Source organism: Hyposmocoma kahamanoa, unplaced genomic scaffold, assembly GCF_003589595.1.
Source record: "Hyposmocoma kahamanoa isolate Upper Pololo Valley unplaced genomic scaffold, ASM358959v1 120, whole genome shotgun sequence".
Lineage (NCBI taxonomy): Eukaryota > Metazoa > Arthropoda > Insecta > Lepidoptera > Cosmopterigidae > Hyposmocoma > Hyposmocoma kahamanoa.
The window spans coordinates 1,487,144-1,504,467 of record NW_020653415.1 but is presented as its reverse complement, the minus strand read 5'-3'; the positions used below and the strand labels follow the sequence as shown (position 1 = coordinate 1,504,467).

Sequence of the window (17,324 nt, the reverse complement as noted above, 5' to 3'; positions counted from 1 at the left end):
CCTTTTTTTTTGTTTTATAAATTTTTTGATAAGTGCGAAATTATGATTTGATTGATTTGAGATTTTTAGATTTATTTATTATGTTAGTTTCCCCCCTATATGTAGATGTCTATAATTTTATTGTTCGCTGTTTTTAGTATCATACAACTGCATATTAATCAAATTATTTTTTTTTCTATCTGAAGTTTTCGCTAGAGTTATACGAGTGGAAACCAATTTTTTTCTGTTAATTTCTTTAACATCTATTGGACTGGGCATTTTAGTTTGAAATATTTAAGAACTGCTTTATCGTGTTTCGAGTTGATCATATAGTCTTTTTAATTTGCTTGTTAACCAATTTCAATTATTCGCTGAATTTCAGATTTCCTAAGCATAATATGGTGAACAGATTATTTGTCACAGACTTTCTGATTACTTCCAAATGTTTTAAATTGAGAACTGTTTCCGTAATAATAATTATAACATCTAATAATATGAGAAGAATAAATGTGAATCAATTAATACAGGTTTTTGTTTGTTTTCAAAAAAATACGGAGATAGTTTCGCTTTTTTCACTCAGGTAATTGATACTTCGTCGTGTGCACAAACTACGACCATCTAATCTATGTAAAGACGTTTGGATGTAACAGAATTTAGAATGACCCAACATTATAACCTATATTCTTATTATTATTACTTTGGCTTCATACATGACCTATGCGGCCCCTCATCAATGTGACCATTAAATGTTCTATTGTGAGTCATCACAATCGAACTGTAATTACTGATCACAGTAATTACAGTTCGGAGTCAAGGCCAACAGCATTAAAGTATGAAGGACTTTCCTGGCTTCGACAGTTTTTATATCCTTTGATTGTGGTTTGTGCTTTCCCAAAACGCGCTTAGTACGCCCATAGGGGGCAACACCGGGTGAGGAGAGCACAGGCCTTTCGTCTGCCTCGTGGCAGAATCTGTCTATTTTCTCTCTGTCCAATATTTGACATGTGCTTGTTCAAGCTTCAATGCTCTGGTAATGCTCTTATAGCTCCAGATTACTACATAATATATCGTGGTGTCGATCATAAATCGGCTAAAACTCACTTTATATCGTGTCGTGAATCATTCACATTGTTCCGATAATGTCGCTGTTAGGCTCGCATCTTTGGAAGGTTGTTATTCGCAAACTATTTATATACTTACACATTTATGCAACACTTTTAGACCTGTTGTATTCGGGAGTAAGGGGTTAGTGAAGACTTATAAAGTTAGGACGTTCCTCAAAGTCTAGGTGTCTCTGTAACCACAGTTGATAACTCTATTAGGTAATAAGCGAAACGGTCAATAACATCTCATTTCTATGTGCTCCTTTTATATCACTTCTCTTTGGTCATATGTCGTTGAAACGTGAAATTGAGAAGTTAAAGAAACTTGTTAAATCGATTATACCTATATGACTTTAGGCATCTTTTTCTCGACGTCACATGTTCTTTTCATTTCTTAGGAAATTATATTGGATACTATTAATACGTTTGATTCTTCAAGGTTACATGTCTTTTTGTGTTCTTAAGTATCTGCTAGATTATGTTTCGTGTTTTTAGCTGAATATTATGTAATATCCAGACAATGGCCGGGGAAAAAAATGTTATTACATCTCTACCTAACGATTGTTATTCAACTTTGAAATCTGCATGTGTGTGTTTGCTATCTATGCGTGCGTAGCTGCGACGACAGCGTGCGACAATGTAGTAAATTTTGAACGGTGTAAATTGTGATTGCATTATTTGTTCTTCGGAATGAACTGCCACTTTAAATGTTACACTACAATGTTCATGCGTTTGTTTACATGAAGCCGCAGATGTTCCAAACATTATGAGTGGTCTTCATTTGCGTCTAATAATAAAACTAAATCGATTTTGTTGAACGCGTTGCGAATATAAACATAAAGACTCGAGTATTTACAGAATACCGGTTACACGAGCGTTTTTTTCTGGCACTCTACCCAGCAGCTGATTTTCGGCGTGGCAACTGCGGACGTCAAACTCTGACCACGCGCACAACCACATGTGTTAACGTCAGCCCTCCAGCAAAACACGCCCATTTCGCCGTCTCTTTCCATACACACCACGCTTATCTCTTTGTCTCGCTCGTCGATGCAGCGTGACTGATTAGAACATTTCTTCTACTATAAGCTCTTCCAACGCAGACTTAAGGGTCATTATCGCATGTCATTAGTTTTCAATGGCGTCGTACCGGTTCACGCGTCTCGCTCGCACTAATATGGCGGTTTCACTCGCGCGAATACATTGAACTCCCGCTACGCTATGACCGCCTGGTACTTTACCGCCTCCGACTGCAGCCGTCGACGAGCGGTTGACACGGGTTTGACAAGTGGCGACCGCAAACCGGCAGCCGATGAGGGCGACTCGTTCGAAGCGCGTCAGCTGCGGACGGTTTCAATGATCGTTTTCCTAATCAGTGTAAGTATTGAGCGATTGTGACGTGTTGCTGTTTTGTTTCAGAGGAGGAGCCGAAGTCGCTGGTGCCGGTGCGGGTGGCAGGACTGCCAGTGACGACGCGCAGCAACGGCGTGGTGCGGCCGCAATCACCGAACGCGCCGGCGGCAGCTCCCCCCGCTGCTGCCGCGCCCGCGCCCGTGGCTCACCCCGCGCCCGAGCCGGCCCCCGCGCCCTCCTCCTTCCTCGACTTCGTACAAGAACATTCCAGGCCGCGAACGACGAGCAACAGTCATGGGTATGTTGTCCTGGTATTACCGGTGTCAGAAACAGCTGGGGGATTCGCTTTCGCGTGCAGCGCCGCCGCCGCCGCCGCAGCAGCCTCCACCGCCGCTCGTGCCGTGCCGTTACGACATCGCTCGCACACAATGACCGAGATAACAAGCCCCAGAGTTTGGCGCCTTTCTTTACTGATATTTCGTCAAATTCGACTACTAGCAGCAACTCTTCGATGATAACAATAATTCTTGTGGCGAATTACATCCTCTCTTTTTAGATTTCACCTGTTCTACCTATATTGTATTCAATTTTCAAATATTTCTCCAATTATTTCAAAATATTCTTTTATATGCCTTTAGATTATGTAACTCTTGCCGGTGAAAAGTTATGTACATAGTTATGTTATACTCGTATTCACTGTTAGAAAATTTATCTCTTTGTTGGAATCAGATTAAAATTTCATTTAGGCTTCAATTTATTAAACAAATTAATTTTCTTCCCTCCAAATATGTATTACGAAACCGTTTCAATGTTTATTGAGTTAGTTACGACGGGACGGTATTGGTATGTATTTACTGAATCACCGTGAGCATTATGTAATACAGTATTTTTATATGGAGCGTGTGTACGTCATAACAAACATAAATGCATAATGTTTCATAATAACAGCCCACCGCGACCGGCCTTCATCGGCTCATGTTCATGCAATAAAAACAATTATAATCTCATGGCTGTACAGCATACATCATTTGCTTGGTGAATTTATGTGAGAAATCTAGATCACACCCCATTTTAAAAATTAAATCCAATGAATGTAACCGGGTCGTAATGGAATAGCTAATTTATCCTTGCGTATAATACACATGCAAATAATATTCTCCTAGTCTTGCATATGGGATATCGTCAACTTCTCGAAATTGCTGTCAAGGTTTGGTGGAATTAAACGCATATAGTAGAATATTAAAGATGTTTGTTATTCATCTTAATAATATATTTATAGTGAGCCATCTATTTGCATATGATCTATTTTTTTACTCTTATGAGATATTGAAACGTGGTTCTATGTAAGATTGGCTCTTGGTTCTGTAGATCTATGCCGAATCTTGCCTCAGGTTTATCTATGCGATTCCCAAGGACTTAAAGTTAGTTATTTCACTCACTAGATTCAGTAAGTAATTAAGGTGCCGTAGATTATTTAGTCATGATTCATGAACAACGTTTTTTTATTGAAACGAATGGAGAATAAAAATTTGTAATTTTAAATCATTGAATACTGTTAGGGTATTTGACTTCGCAGACTGTTTTAGAAGTCCGATTGAGTAAGATCTGTACGGGACTTCGAATTCTGTTTGTGTTTTTTCTTTGAATACCTATTATAAATTCTTTATGATTATATATATACGTAATAGTATTTCATGGACTGTGTATTATGTTTATTTTAGCAAAATTACAACATTCCCATTACTCTTCCTGTTCTCTTCACATATTATCGAAAACGTAAATATTAAAAAATAATGGTCCCTTGAAGGAACCTTGTTAAACCTTTAGCTATTTTCTATCGATTTCTTTATCATTAAAGCTCTTTTTTTACAACTAAGCAAATATTATCACGATTATTACTTAACCGTTACCGTTTGGTCGCCAGGCCGTCCCAAATCCCCTCACCCCCTTCGGTGGGCAGCAATGGCAGTGGTAGCGGAAGCAGTAGCGGGAGCGCCCCCCGCGCCGGTACACGCGAAGTTCACAATAAGTTAGAGAAAAACCGCCGAGCACATCTCAAAGAATGCTTCGAACTCCTGAAGAGACAACTGCCAGCGACCTCTGATGATAAGAAGACCTCAAATCTTTCTATCTTGGGGTCTGCTATACGGTATATTCAGGTGAGTTAGTCTGAAAACCTATTGTATTTTTTTGTTAAAGCTCTCGCATGTTCATGCAATGTTTTCTTTCACGCCATCTAAAATTACCTGGGTCAAATCATGATGTGACTTGATCAGAATTACTTAATTACGTAAACGAATCGTTAACAAAACTCATGTTTTCCTTATTTTCTTCTATAGGAATTTTAAAGTCCTACCTGACATACATTACGCAGTCCTGTATCCATTATACCATTCTGTGCACGTCCAATTTGATCATCAATAGGTTTTGTAACAAGGTTTTCCTCGTACATTGAGTCTAAGTTTTAACTATGTCCATTTAATATCTACTAGTCTATTATTGGTTTTCTTTCTAAACAGAAGTCAAACACGTGATTCAATAATTATGATGATTTTTTGTTCTGGTATATTCGGTGTGTTCACAAAATGGCTTTTTGTATCATAATTCCTTTTAGGCTATATCTCATTCAGACAAATATTGCAGTAGGAAATTAAAGGATGAGCGATGTAAGGTATACTATTTGACAATATTGTAAGAAAAAAATACGTGAATGCTAATGAGATAATTTAGGAACAAAAGTCAATGGCATTTTCTTAAACTTTATAATAAAATTATGTCACGCGGTTCTCAAATAACGGTCTAAGATAGAGTTCATATCACGTCACGGTGACTCCTGCAAGCGCGATCTCTGTGTCTTGGCATGACGTCAAATGTCCCAACTTTTAACACTCGGCTTCGTGTGTGTTCCAAGGACTTAAAATAATAGACAATACATATAATAATTCATAGATTAAAAAAAAAATTGAATGTAGTTCTACAATTATCTATGAACGATAGAGTATTAGTAATAAAAATAGGCAAAATGGCCATCAATTTAAGGATTAAAATTAAGTGTAAAGAAATTTTATCATTAAAAATTCTTGAATCTTTTACAATGTAACCCTGATCTATATATCATGGCTTTTATTTATGCCCCGTGTGGACTGATTACCCCAAGGTTTCTAGTCAAAGGACTGGTTTTCAAATTTATTTATTCATCATGTAGTTTCAGTACTGCTATCACGTACGTCTATTATTTGTGTTTTGTTATTACATGATTATTGTTTTTGCGACTTGTGGCGTTCCATCTTCACTATATTACCGAATTTTAATGGTTTTTTAAAATGATAAATAGGAGGTTTCGATAAGTAGGTGGCCTAATGGTTTAAACTTTGGACGCTGGATGCTCAAATTGGTCCTAACTAATTTGAGATAATTGGTGTGGTTGTCTAGCACATTATTATTAATTATTAAGTTGCCGGCAATTTTATTTGTCTTAAAGTTCCAATCTTATTCCAAAGCGTACTGTATCATACATTTGTTAAGAAAATTCTTGAGATCATTTAATATTTAAGCATATTTAAGTGTGCAAACAATATAGGCTAAAGCGGTTATTATAGGTATGAATAGTAAATATACAGCAATGAGGCACGTTGCAAATGTAACAAGTAATCAATCGATAGGGCCGTTGCTATTCAGGACTTCTCTGAAACCAATGATCCAATACGTGGCTGTTGTGCGAATTTTGTTAAAACTTAGAATCTACATCGACAGTGTATTATTATAATAAAAGATACATTACATATACATACAACGGCACGTCTTCCTGTTCACTTGTATCTACAAGTCTCGGAGTCCAAAGTGTACAACTTAACGCTCTGTTAACTATACTCCAGTATCTGGAGTATTAGTTTTTTCAGCAGGCTCGGCAGGAGCACAAAGACCAAAAGCTTTTCAACTTGATTATTTACATCCAAGATGACGTCACGCGAGATTGGTCTACAGTCACTAGTCATAAAGAAGTGCCACACGACTAGCTGTAGTAAAATTTCAGTATTCTTGGCGAGGTTTGTCTATATGCAGCAGTACTAGTTTAGTAGCTGTAGAGCTTCTTGTGAAAGTGTTCATCCGGTGTAGTAAATGTCAGCATTACTGTGTTCCAGTTTTGAAGGGTTAAGGGTGCTGGTGAAATTACAGGCACATGGGATTTGTCAACTTATGTTTCAGGGTGACGGGCGCAGTGGCAGTGCCCCTCTGATCTTTACTATTTAAAGCTCTGAGTGGCACTGCAACTGTGCAAAAAAAAATACGCTAATGCCAACTCTACTGTACTTTCCATAAACAATTTAAGTACGAGTAATGTTTAAAACTCTATATTAGGTTTTAGGGAGTGCACTTCTAAGTAGATCTTTATTTTGCAGTAGAAAAGCGAAATTGAAAATATAATGCACCAGAATTGTAACTCTATTACACTTTTTTACGGAGCTTTTATCGTAACAGATATCTTTAAGGTGGTATTTAGATATATACGAGTATGTATTGCTAATAAAACTTTTATTATTTTGTATCCATTACAAAGGACGCGAACTACGCTACTTAATGAGTTGCTTGAAAACGTATCTTATTCCTGGCTCATATGGTCTGATATTTATTAGTTTTAAGTTTATTATGTGATTGTAACATCATTTAATAAAAACGCTTTTACAACTGAACCTTTCGCGATGCCGATGTCACAAACTCTCCGTATTTTAAATTGTTCGTTACCATCTCTGATACTAAAGATCACTAATAAAATTTCACCCGAATATAATTTGCCCTTCTATCCAATAAATATTTGAATTATATAAAACTTTTCAGAATGAAGTAGGTCGCGTTAGTTCCGTCCACGTGAATCGCGTGGTTAGAGCGCCTTGCCAAATATTTGTTTTTTATTGAATACGTTTCAATGTACTGTTTTTTGCAACTTATTGTGAACTTTCGTTAAAATACGGCTTCTATGTGTAATTTTTTAATTGTTGAGAAGTTTTATTGAGGCAAACAATTATGTCGAAACAATTTGTTCGAGACGGAGTATTATTGAAGTTTTATTTGCCGCAACTTCTTAGGCGATCGTCTAGAAAGACCTTTGTTTTTATCGTTAATTATTCTAGAAACCTGAAACACATTCAATACGGTAACCCTTTCATAGTACTTACACACAATACTTAAAAAGGATCGCACACAATAATATCAGTACTTTTCTTGCTATAGTGCTTAGTGATGAATCAATTTATTGCCTCCGTGGCCGATCGGTTACCATGCCGGACTGTCACGCAGAGGTCCCAGCTTCGATTCCGGGCCGGGAAAAATATTTGTATGGCCTACATTAATTTCTCTCGTGAGCTTGGGTGTATTTGTGGTTGTTTATGTGTGTCTATTGTACCTGCGACTCAGGGTTTCCCTAGTGCGGGGTTATAGCCACATTATTATTATTATTATTATTCATTTTCAATGTATGTAAATTATTGCATTTTGTCAGTAGGTTGTTGAAACTTCTTTAGGGAAAAGCAGTAAGCGGCAACTACAAAGAAAGCATTTGGAAATTACACTGTTAAGCCCGTACTTGGTTTTTCATACCAATATTATTATTATAGTCCATTTGTTAAGGTACTTAACTAAATATAAAAAATCTTGAGATGTCTATTTAATGAAATATATATTTATAAAATGATTTTTACTTACTCTCAAATGCAAAATACAAATACTTAGCTTCGTATGAAATTGCATGCCTATTTTTGTACTTATTGATTTGTACATAGGGCGCACTAAAGTTTCTGGAACTGGCCACTTACATAAACAATATTTAAAAAGTAATTATAGCATTTGAAAATGGAACTCTTTGGCTGTAGAATACAGTTTGTTTCATCTGACTGTCACTTGTTTGTACATTGTGGCGTCATTTTAGAAATTGGTTGTCTACATCACCATTAACTCGTGAAAATTTTCATAGTATGATTTTCTACGACTTTAAGTCTAATTAAGACCTCGGCGGAGCTTCGCTCGGCTTCAAATTGCTTTTGGCGATGATGCACCATGCAAGACGACCATCATAGCTGGTTTGCAGAATTCAGACACGGTCGTGTGAATCTCAGTGACGAATTTCGTGATGGTAGCCTGTCCACTGCTATGAACAACAAAAACATCGATGCTGTGCGCAGTATGATCAAAACAGACAGACATACCATGAGCTTTGGGCATCTTTAGGCATAAGCATGAGTCAAATACAATCAATACTACACAAACTTTGAGTGTGAAAAAGCTGTGCTCTCGGTGGATCCCACTTAATTTGACAGAGGCTCAAAAAACGGATCGCTTCACTTGGTGCAATGCCATGCTTACCAGATTCAACGAAGGGGCGTCGAATTTGGTGTGGGACATAGTAACAGGTGACGAAACATGGATTTATAGTTACGATCCCAAAACAAAGCAGCAATCGAGCGTATGGATCTTTTGAGATGAGCCGAAACCAATCTAAGTGGCGCGCGTGCAAAGTGCATCTAACTGGATGATTGCTTCTTTTTTAATAAAACTGGACACGTGGCTACTGTTGCTTTGGAGAACCGTTGTACCGTGAACAGTCATTGGTACACGACCATTTCTTTGCCGGAAGTTATTGACAAACTCCGTAAAAGTAACTGTAAACGTCGTATATTCTCGCACTACGCCAGACAGACAAATTAATTTTTGAAGGTGAAATACGTTGACCTTATGAGCCATCCCGCGTACAGTCCCGACCTGGCACTTCGTGACTTTTATTTATTTCCAAAAATTAAGAGCCAGTTACGCGGTCAACGATTTTAATCACCTGAAGAGGCTGTCGTTATGTAGGCTGTTATATATGTTTCAGAGATTGTCACGGAGGACTGGCATAAATGTTTTCAAAATTGGTACATATGTATGAAAAAGTGCGTTAACGCTAAGGGAGAATATTTTGGGAAACAATAAATTAATTTCTGACCATTTATAGAATTTCTTTCTTATTCATTCCGGAAACTTATAGTGTGCCCCGCGTTAAAGCATATGTTTCAATAAAAAGATGCATCAAGATTGTTTACATTTAGTTAAGTACTTAAACAAATGGACTATAGAGATCGTTATTCTATTGTTTAATTTTACAGTAAAAGCTGTTACCATCCATGAAGGGTTTTATGTTAAAAATCAGGTCTTCTATGGTACGTAGTAAGTCCGTGGATTTCAAAATATATTTAAAATCGTCTACATTAACACGCTGTGTATAAGCAACAAGGAAAAAATTCATGCTGTGTGTCAAGCCTACATTATTATTGTAGTCATAAAATCATATACAGTAAATGTACGGTACAGAACGAGTTCTATCTGCGTTTAAATCAGATTAGCGAATTATCAGAAGAAACCGAGTTTGCACTGACTGAACTCGGCAAGTGTGTAACATAGCGTTTCGGCTTCTAACATTCTCTGATCGCCTGGTACTTTTTTCGCAGGTGCTTCGTCGTAAGGAGCGGGAGTGCGAGCACGAGATGGAACGACTGGCACGCGAGAAGATCGCTGCGCAACAGCGGCTGGCCGCGTTGAAGCGAGAGGTCTCCGTACGAGCGACGGTTCGCCCGCGTAGCATCGGTACGTAAAACTCCTGACAAGCTCTGCTCTCCTGGTACATCTGGTCGAGATTATTTAATATTTGGCACTTGGCTTTATTATTATTCTGTGATATTTATTTATATTATGATTATTATCGAAATTAATAACTGTTTTATCACAATCAATAACTGAAAAGCGGTGGGTTACGTGGATTTTCAATATATAAAAAAGTTTCGGTAACGTGCACCGCCATCTAGTAGCAAGTTTTGGCAACTCTCACTACTGTCTTTATTGTTTGTTTATAGTTGTCGGTTTGATAATATTCGGTAACACCTTTGAGAAATTAATTATATTTTTTGTATAATGTGGATTTTGTTACTGTATGTTTGTTAATTTTTGTTTTGTGACCTACAATGTACTTTAATTTTCAGATCCAACAACTGAAGAAAAAGATAGGGAAGATAAAGTAAATGGACAATTATTAGGAACTTCAATAAGTGTAAGTTATATTATAATAATTAATTGCAAATAGTTTTCGCTGTTATACTTGCTTGCACAATCTAATAAGATATTAAACCTTACTTTCAGATTACCTCCTCGCCACCCAGTTCCGTAACGCGGATGGATACCTCCTCTCCACAGACGTTGAATCTAAGCACGAAGCTACGCACGCTGCCGATTCAAATAACGCCTACTACCTCACAGGTATGCTCTCCTGGTACTTTGTTAGAAATTAGAGCTGACCTAATCTCGGGATTAGGATTGAGAAGAGAGATTTTCGACTCAGAATTTACTAGAACGAAACTTTGGTCTTTTAAATGTATATTACTAGTTTAATTACATTTTCTGCGTAAGTCCTTGTGACTCAACGTTATAATTTCGAATTTGTAACAATATTAGTATTGACGTGTTTTGTTATTCGCATTCAATCACTGCGGAAACTGTTGGTGATTTTGAGAAAGAATAAATAATAAATTCTGACTTGTCCTACCTAAATTCATTACATAATCATGTTAGTCCAGAGGCATTAAAATACTGAGAACACGCGAACTTCGTTACTTTTAAATTATAATTACCTCTTTAAAATAAAAAGAAGTCATACCGTGGTAAGAAACCTGATATTAGTGATAATCATTTAGTGAATAACCACGAAAGTCTTGAAATCTATATATAATTACTTCATTAATATTTAAATACTAATTGTTACGTTAAAACGTTTTAAGGTTGGTAGAGACACACAACTGTCTATATTTTAAAGTGCTAGTGCTGCCCTCTAGTAGCAAATTATTTTACTGTAATTGTAGTTATATTTACTCCCTAAACGTGAACTACTTCGATCAGGTGGTGCGAACGTCGTACGGAGCGCGACATAACACGCTGACTTTTACCACTCTCGCACCGGCTGATACTGCCGCGCAGGTAATTCATATTTTTTTTTGTTTAAAAACTTTCGATTACTAAAATTAATGCGGCAACACAGAACAATAACTTAATTATAACAATAGTAAATTAATGTGCAACAAGCTATCTTATGTACTCATTTCTACCAGACAACCTTAAGAATAGAAATTTGGGATATGCAAAATGGGTACTACCAAAGGATATCTATATATATATAGTGTATTTTATTAATAACACTATATTTTAACAGACTTCAAAAAAGGAGTTTTTCAATTCGACTACATTTTTTTGTATGTATGTTACACGATAACTTGGAATTTTGTAGGTTTGTGAACCTATTTTGATGATTTTTTTGTTATTATTTTTTAATTGCTATTTAATAATTAAATAGTTTTTATAACAAAAAAAATAATTTAAATTTGAAGAAAATATTCCATCTCTAAGGATGGTAAACTAGGGGATGAATCCGGTTTCGCGCACTTTCCGGTAACCGATATCAAAACTTGGAAGGTCGTTTTTTTAAATAAAAAAGTTATATAATTCATGTTTCGTGGTCGGCAGAGCTTGATTTGTCATATCATACAACGCCGCCACTAAACATTAAAATCTGTAAACGTTTCATCTTTACATCTGATGGAAATTGACTTTGCCCATAACACTGTTAATTTTTTAAATGTTAATTCCAGAACGGTCAACCAGCAGAGAACGGCGTGACGAATGCACTGAGTACAACTCTGGTGCATCCGGCTCAAATACATTTACCATTATCACAGGTCAGTTAGCAACCTTACTTTAAATGTACACGTATATAAGACCGTTTCCTTTGATTTCGAATAAACGTCCTGGTATATGTGGCCAGTGGATCAAATGAACGTTCTTATCATAATTCAACCTTTGGCGTTCCTCTAAATATGTCAATGAATATTTTAGCTTATCGTCGGGGATCGTTACTAGCATTTGATTATGAGTTTCCATTTCGGTGATTTAGTCGCCAAACCAAATCAGAGTAAATGTCGTGGCAACCAAATGTGCGTGTTTGTTAAGAAAATCTATTGTTATCAGGCCTTAGACAACATAAATTAATGCTTACTGTGCAAAAATGGAAGTCCCGGCACCATGATGTACAATTGTACTCGTCGCTAGCTCAGAGCTATAATTTCTTTGAGAGATAGCAATTTTGGTGTAACGATTTTTTATTTTATTTAATTTTATAAAACTAACGAGAAACATTAGTAACGCCGAAATCGCGCAATTGATGTCCGACAGATTTGGCGCTACAAAAAGAAACCATAAACTCGCAACTGAATATTCTTTTATTTATTTAATTATTGATACAAAAGTGACATTGAAAGAAAATGAACACTATAATAATAAATGTGCGAGACAACTGCACTAATTGCGTGGTCTCAAAGTAGTCCTTGTAATACCTGAGCAACGGAATTCACTCTGGAGCACGACCCAGAACCCCCAGACATCAATCAACTTAAAAAAGTTCGTTTCCCAAATTGATCCTACCGGGAATCGAACTTGGGTCGTCCTCATCAAGTGACCACAGTGCAAACCGCTGGGCCATCGAGGTCGTCCTTTTAGGTGATGTTTTATTTTGCAGTATTGGATTTTTTTATATATTTTTCCAACGTTTCTGTGTGTTATGTATTAAAGTGACAATTTACATATTAATTTCAACTACTAACTACATTTACATGTAGCACCTGATGGGCAGAAGGTCTAGATGCTTACTAAGATATTCCATGTTTTAATTAGTACTTAAAAACTGTTCTTTCTCAGCGTGTGCACCATCCTAGTCCCATGGGGGTAGATAAGGCCTTGTTACCACATTCGGAAGAGTTATGGGCACCTAACAGGATAGAGTGTTGACACACGTTTCATGCTTGCTCTCCGATTTCAGTGGGTTTACGAGTGGGTATACCCGTAAACGACCGGACTTTGACACTACAGTGTGAATTAATGTATAACAAAGTTAATGTATATAGATTTTAGACCAGTTAACGTTTTTGTCTGTGGCTTATACAGCGTGTAACAATCGGGAGTAGGAGAACTTTGGGTGGGCACTGACGCTCTCGCTGGCCGACTACCCCAAGTTCGCACATAACCCCCCCGCAGTCACCTGCACCGCTATAATTCGTGGTGTGGCTAGTTGTGCCGCCACATAGTTAGTTTTAAATATCATAAAAATAACCATTTGTTTCCAGATGGTAGGTAGCGGAGGGTTGGTAGTGGGAGGCGCGGCGCTGCAGCTGCTATCCGCAGGTGCCGGCCTACGGGTGCTACAAGCTCCCGCTGTGCAGGCTAATGGTATACTTGCTTCTGAATGGCTACAGAGATTTTCTGGATTCCTGTTGTTGTGTATCTACTTAGTAGATTTACAATACATTCTGTAGTGTTACGTGTACAAATGGTGACATAGACGTAATCTGTGAGTCAGTTGGTAGCTGAGCTCGACGAGGTTGAACGTGTTGTGGTCAGCCGTTTTGTATCCAAGTGAACCAGTGTTACGGAATACAATTAAACGGATTTAAAAGGATCCTACACCTTTCATTTATATTTCCTTTATTGTTGGATACGAGTCACTACAATATTGGAGAAATCATAACCCTCCTTAGCTGGTCAATTGGCAAAGCTAAGGTTCAAAGACATTGCTGCCATTCGTCTGATGATTTTTCTTGTAAAGTGTACGATACTGAAGCAATTAATCGTAGTTACTGGTTCTCTGCTACCTCCTTGTCCGTAACTGTTAATCCACCACGCGGTCTAGTTAAACTAATGCCTTGCAACGGATAAAAACCACCTTAAATCCATAATTTTTTATAGGTGTGACTACAGGAGAGAATAATAGGATCCCTAAAGAAAATGGCATCGTGTCGCCTCCACCTGTGCCAGCCGGTGAGCTATTTTTTTTAATATAATTTTTTTGTAATAATTTATTTGTAAACAACACTTCATTTATTTGTAAATACTATTGTCTGCGAAGTTATCTAAGTTCTTAGACATGTTCATGTACCGCCATCTAGTGGCTTTATAAGTAACTAAACGCAATTATTTAGATTAGTTAATGGCATAGATTTGTAGATGGCGCTTCTTAACAAACGTACTTAGTAAAATTTTGCGTGATTAGAAAGACGCACGTCAAAGTTCCCTTTCAAAGTTTTGAGAAATGACAAATCAAAATGACCACTTCTCAAATTGACCATTTCTTGAATTGACCACTTCTTGAATTGTCCACTTCTTGAAATGACCATTTATTTTTTTAATTATAAATTGGTTTCTTACTATTTTGAGATCCTTTCGCCAATTTTAATAACTGCCTCCGTGGTCGAACAGTTACCATCCGCCGGCATCATGCCGCCACGCAGAGGTCCCAGGTTCGATTCCCGGAAGAAATATTTGTATGGCCTACATTTATTTATCTCGCGAGTTTGGGTGTAATTTGTGGTTGTCTATGTGTGTGTCCATGTCACTCGCGACACAGGGTTTCCCTAGTGCTATGTTGAGTGTGTGCGTTATTTATTTAATTTAGGACCCTCACTGGCCAGACATTTATCTAAACTAAAAATGAAAGTGAAATGTTTTATTTGCCTGTTTTTGTAAAATAACCATTTTGAGATCCAGTTGCGATGGACGAAGGGACGTTACTCTCCAGGCCGATAATAAGCAATATCTAATGTATATACTTAAAAGTCCATCGTCAAACTTGTGATAATGCTGCTAATCCAATGCAGAAACATATTGACTTGTAAAACTGGTCAATGCAAAATGTAGCCATTTCAAGAAGTGTTCTTTTGTAGAAGTAGCATTTAAAGAAATAGTAATTTCAAGAAGTGGTCATTTGTAGAAGTGGTTATTTGAAGATGTGTCATTTCTCATTGTGGTCCTAAACTGCCGAAAGGATTTTGATCAGTTTTATAATATCATGGTAATAACTGTCGAATAGGCGTGATACCCCAATTTGTTAATTTTATGTTTGATATCCGTAGAAATAACTAAGCTCACCGAAATGATAGCATAGTAGTAACATTGGATAAAAACTCACCAAAAATACACAATTTAATTTCGAAAATAACATACCGTAGCTCAAAAAGACACGAGTAATTTATAAGAAAATTGAAATCATTAAAGTAACATTTTCACAATTTCTGCAAAGCTATTTCTCGTCTGGAAGATTTGTGAGGTTCATTAATCCATTTAATCCAAAAATTAATACTAAATAGCGTGAGATTGTGCAAATAAACATTGATTATAGTGTCATTAACTCATGGACCTATTTATACATTAACTAGAAAAGTGATTTAACAATGATTTATTTATTTCAATGATCGTAAGTTGATGAGTGGTAAATAATGTAAAATAATTATAGCTTCGTCGTGTTAAAAAAAAATTTAGGACATTGCTACAAATTGACGTTCTCTAATTTTGTAAAGTTGCCATTCTAATCAAACTTAATTTTTACGGAGTAGAGTTGTTTTCAGTAAAGTTATTTTTATTTAAAAAAAAGGAACCGACTTCAAACTTTGCTTATATGAACTGAAACTAAAGAGTTAACAGAAAGTCGCGCACTTTCTGGTAACCGGATTCATCTCCAAATTTTCCACCCACAGGTGGAATATTTTCTTCAAATTGTAATGGGACCAATACCGAGATACCCTCTTTCCAACAAAAAAAGAATCATCAAATAATCGAGTAACATACACAAAAAAAAAAATACAATCGCATTGACAACATTCTCCTTTTTTGAAGTCTATTAAAAATACTCTTAACTTTATTGTGTTATCTCGATTGTCAAAATCTTCAACTTCATTTTTTGCAATATGTTCCGAATGCTTTTAGTTTTAGCTGGCTACAAAATAAACTATACTATTTGTAATAGAAGCACACAGATGTCAAAACGTTTGTAATTTTCAGTTTGTTTTCCTTATTTATTACAGATGGTGTAGTAGTATCCAGTCTGGGTCCATTAGTGGTGTCGCAAGGCACCACGCTGCCTCACCCACATGCCCATCTACTGCATACGCACACGCTCGCGCATAAGGTACGTAGGTATCTTCTTTGTGACAGAATTTGAGTTAATCATAAGGTCTAAAATGTTGCAAACTATTTAGGGTTATTACTGGCATCTTATTTGTATTTTATAATATTCATATTACTAACGGTAGTACCGTGAGTGGCTGGAGCTATATAAGAAGCCGCAATTTTGTGTTGAGAACGTTAGGCTATGCCGTCCAAATATGCAATCTAAAATAGCGACACTGTACACACATCAAAAAAAGTTTGCGATCAATAGCATAAGCTCCTATAATTCTTTAAATTTAACTTAATCAAGAAAAAATCTATGTTGTATGCTTTCTTTAAATAGGAATACCCTGTTTGAAATTAAAATATAAAACTATTTTTTATTATTTATTTTAAAAAATTGAGCCATTAATCATAATGTAATAGTGATAGAAATTTCATAGAAAGAAAAAGACTGTTTAATTAAACTTAAACAACAATTTATTATTAAAAGGTGTGAATTCAATATAAAATAACTCCTCCCCTGGCTCGAATACATGCGAAGATCCTCCTGGGCATGCTGAGGATCAAGTTATCCAGCATTTCCTGGGGTAACCTATCCCATTCTTCAATAGCGGCTTCCCTGAGCTCTGGAACTGTCTGGGGACGTGGCTCACGGTTCCATACTGCTCGTTTAAGAGCATCCCACGCGTGCTCTATTGGGTTTAAGTCGGGCGAGCCGGCAGGCCAGTCTAATCGTGTGATATCGTATTCTTGAAGAGTAGCATTGACTCGTTGAGCTCGATGTGCGGGCGCATTATCATCGACTAGTACAAATTGGTGCCCATGGTTTACTCGGAATGGTCTGACGATATCATCAATAGCAACTGCTTTGTACATGTCTGCTGT

The 17,324-nt window shown here is 36.8% G+C and overlaps 1 protein-coding gene across 3 annotated transcripts in view; it reads left to right on the top strand.

Moving 5' to 3' along the window:
- The window catches only part of LOC113240161 (max-binding protein MNT-like), a 57,275-nt gene that overhangs the window by 35,618 nt on the left and 4,333 nt on the right, over positions 1–17,324 (top strand). For all 3 annotated transcript variants that reach the window (XM_026477396.1, XM_026477395.1, XM_026477394.1), the window contains 10 exons: positions 2,499–2,730; positions 4,357–4,591; positions 9,911–10,046; positions 10,439–10,506; positions 10,596–10,712; positions 11,349–11,426; positions 12,095–12,181; positions 13,622–13,724; positions 14,241–14,312; positions 16,352–16,455. In XM_026477396.1, the coding sequence (XP_026333181.1) occupies positions 2,499–2,730; positions 4,357–4,591; positions 9,911–10,046; positions 10,439–10,506; positions 10,596–10,712; positions 11,349–11,426; positions 12,095–12,181; positions 13,622–13,724; positions 14,241–14,312; positions 16,352–16,455 (1,232 nt within the window). The remainder of the gene's footprint in view (positions 1–2,498; positions 2,731–4,356; positions 4,592–9,910; positions 10,047–10,438; positions 10,507–10,595; positions 10,713–11,348; positions 11,427–12,094; positions 12,182–13,621; positions 13,725–14,240; positions 14,313–16,351; positions 16,456–17,324) is intronic.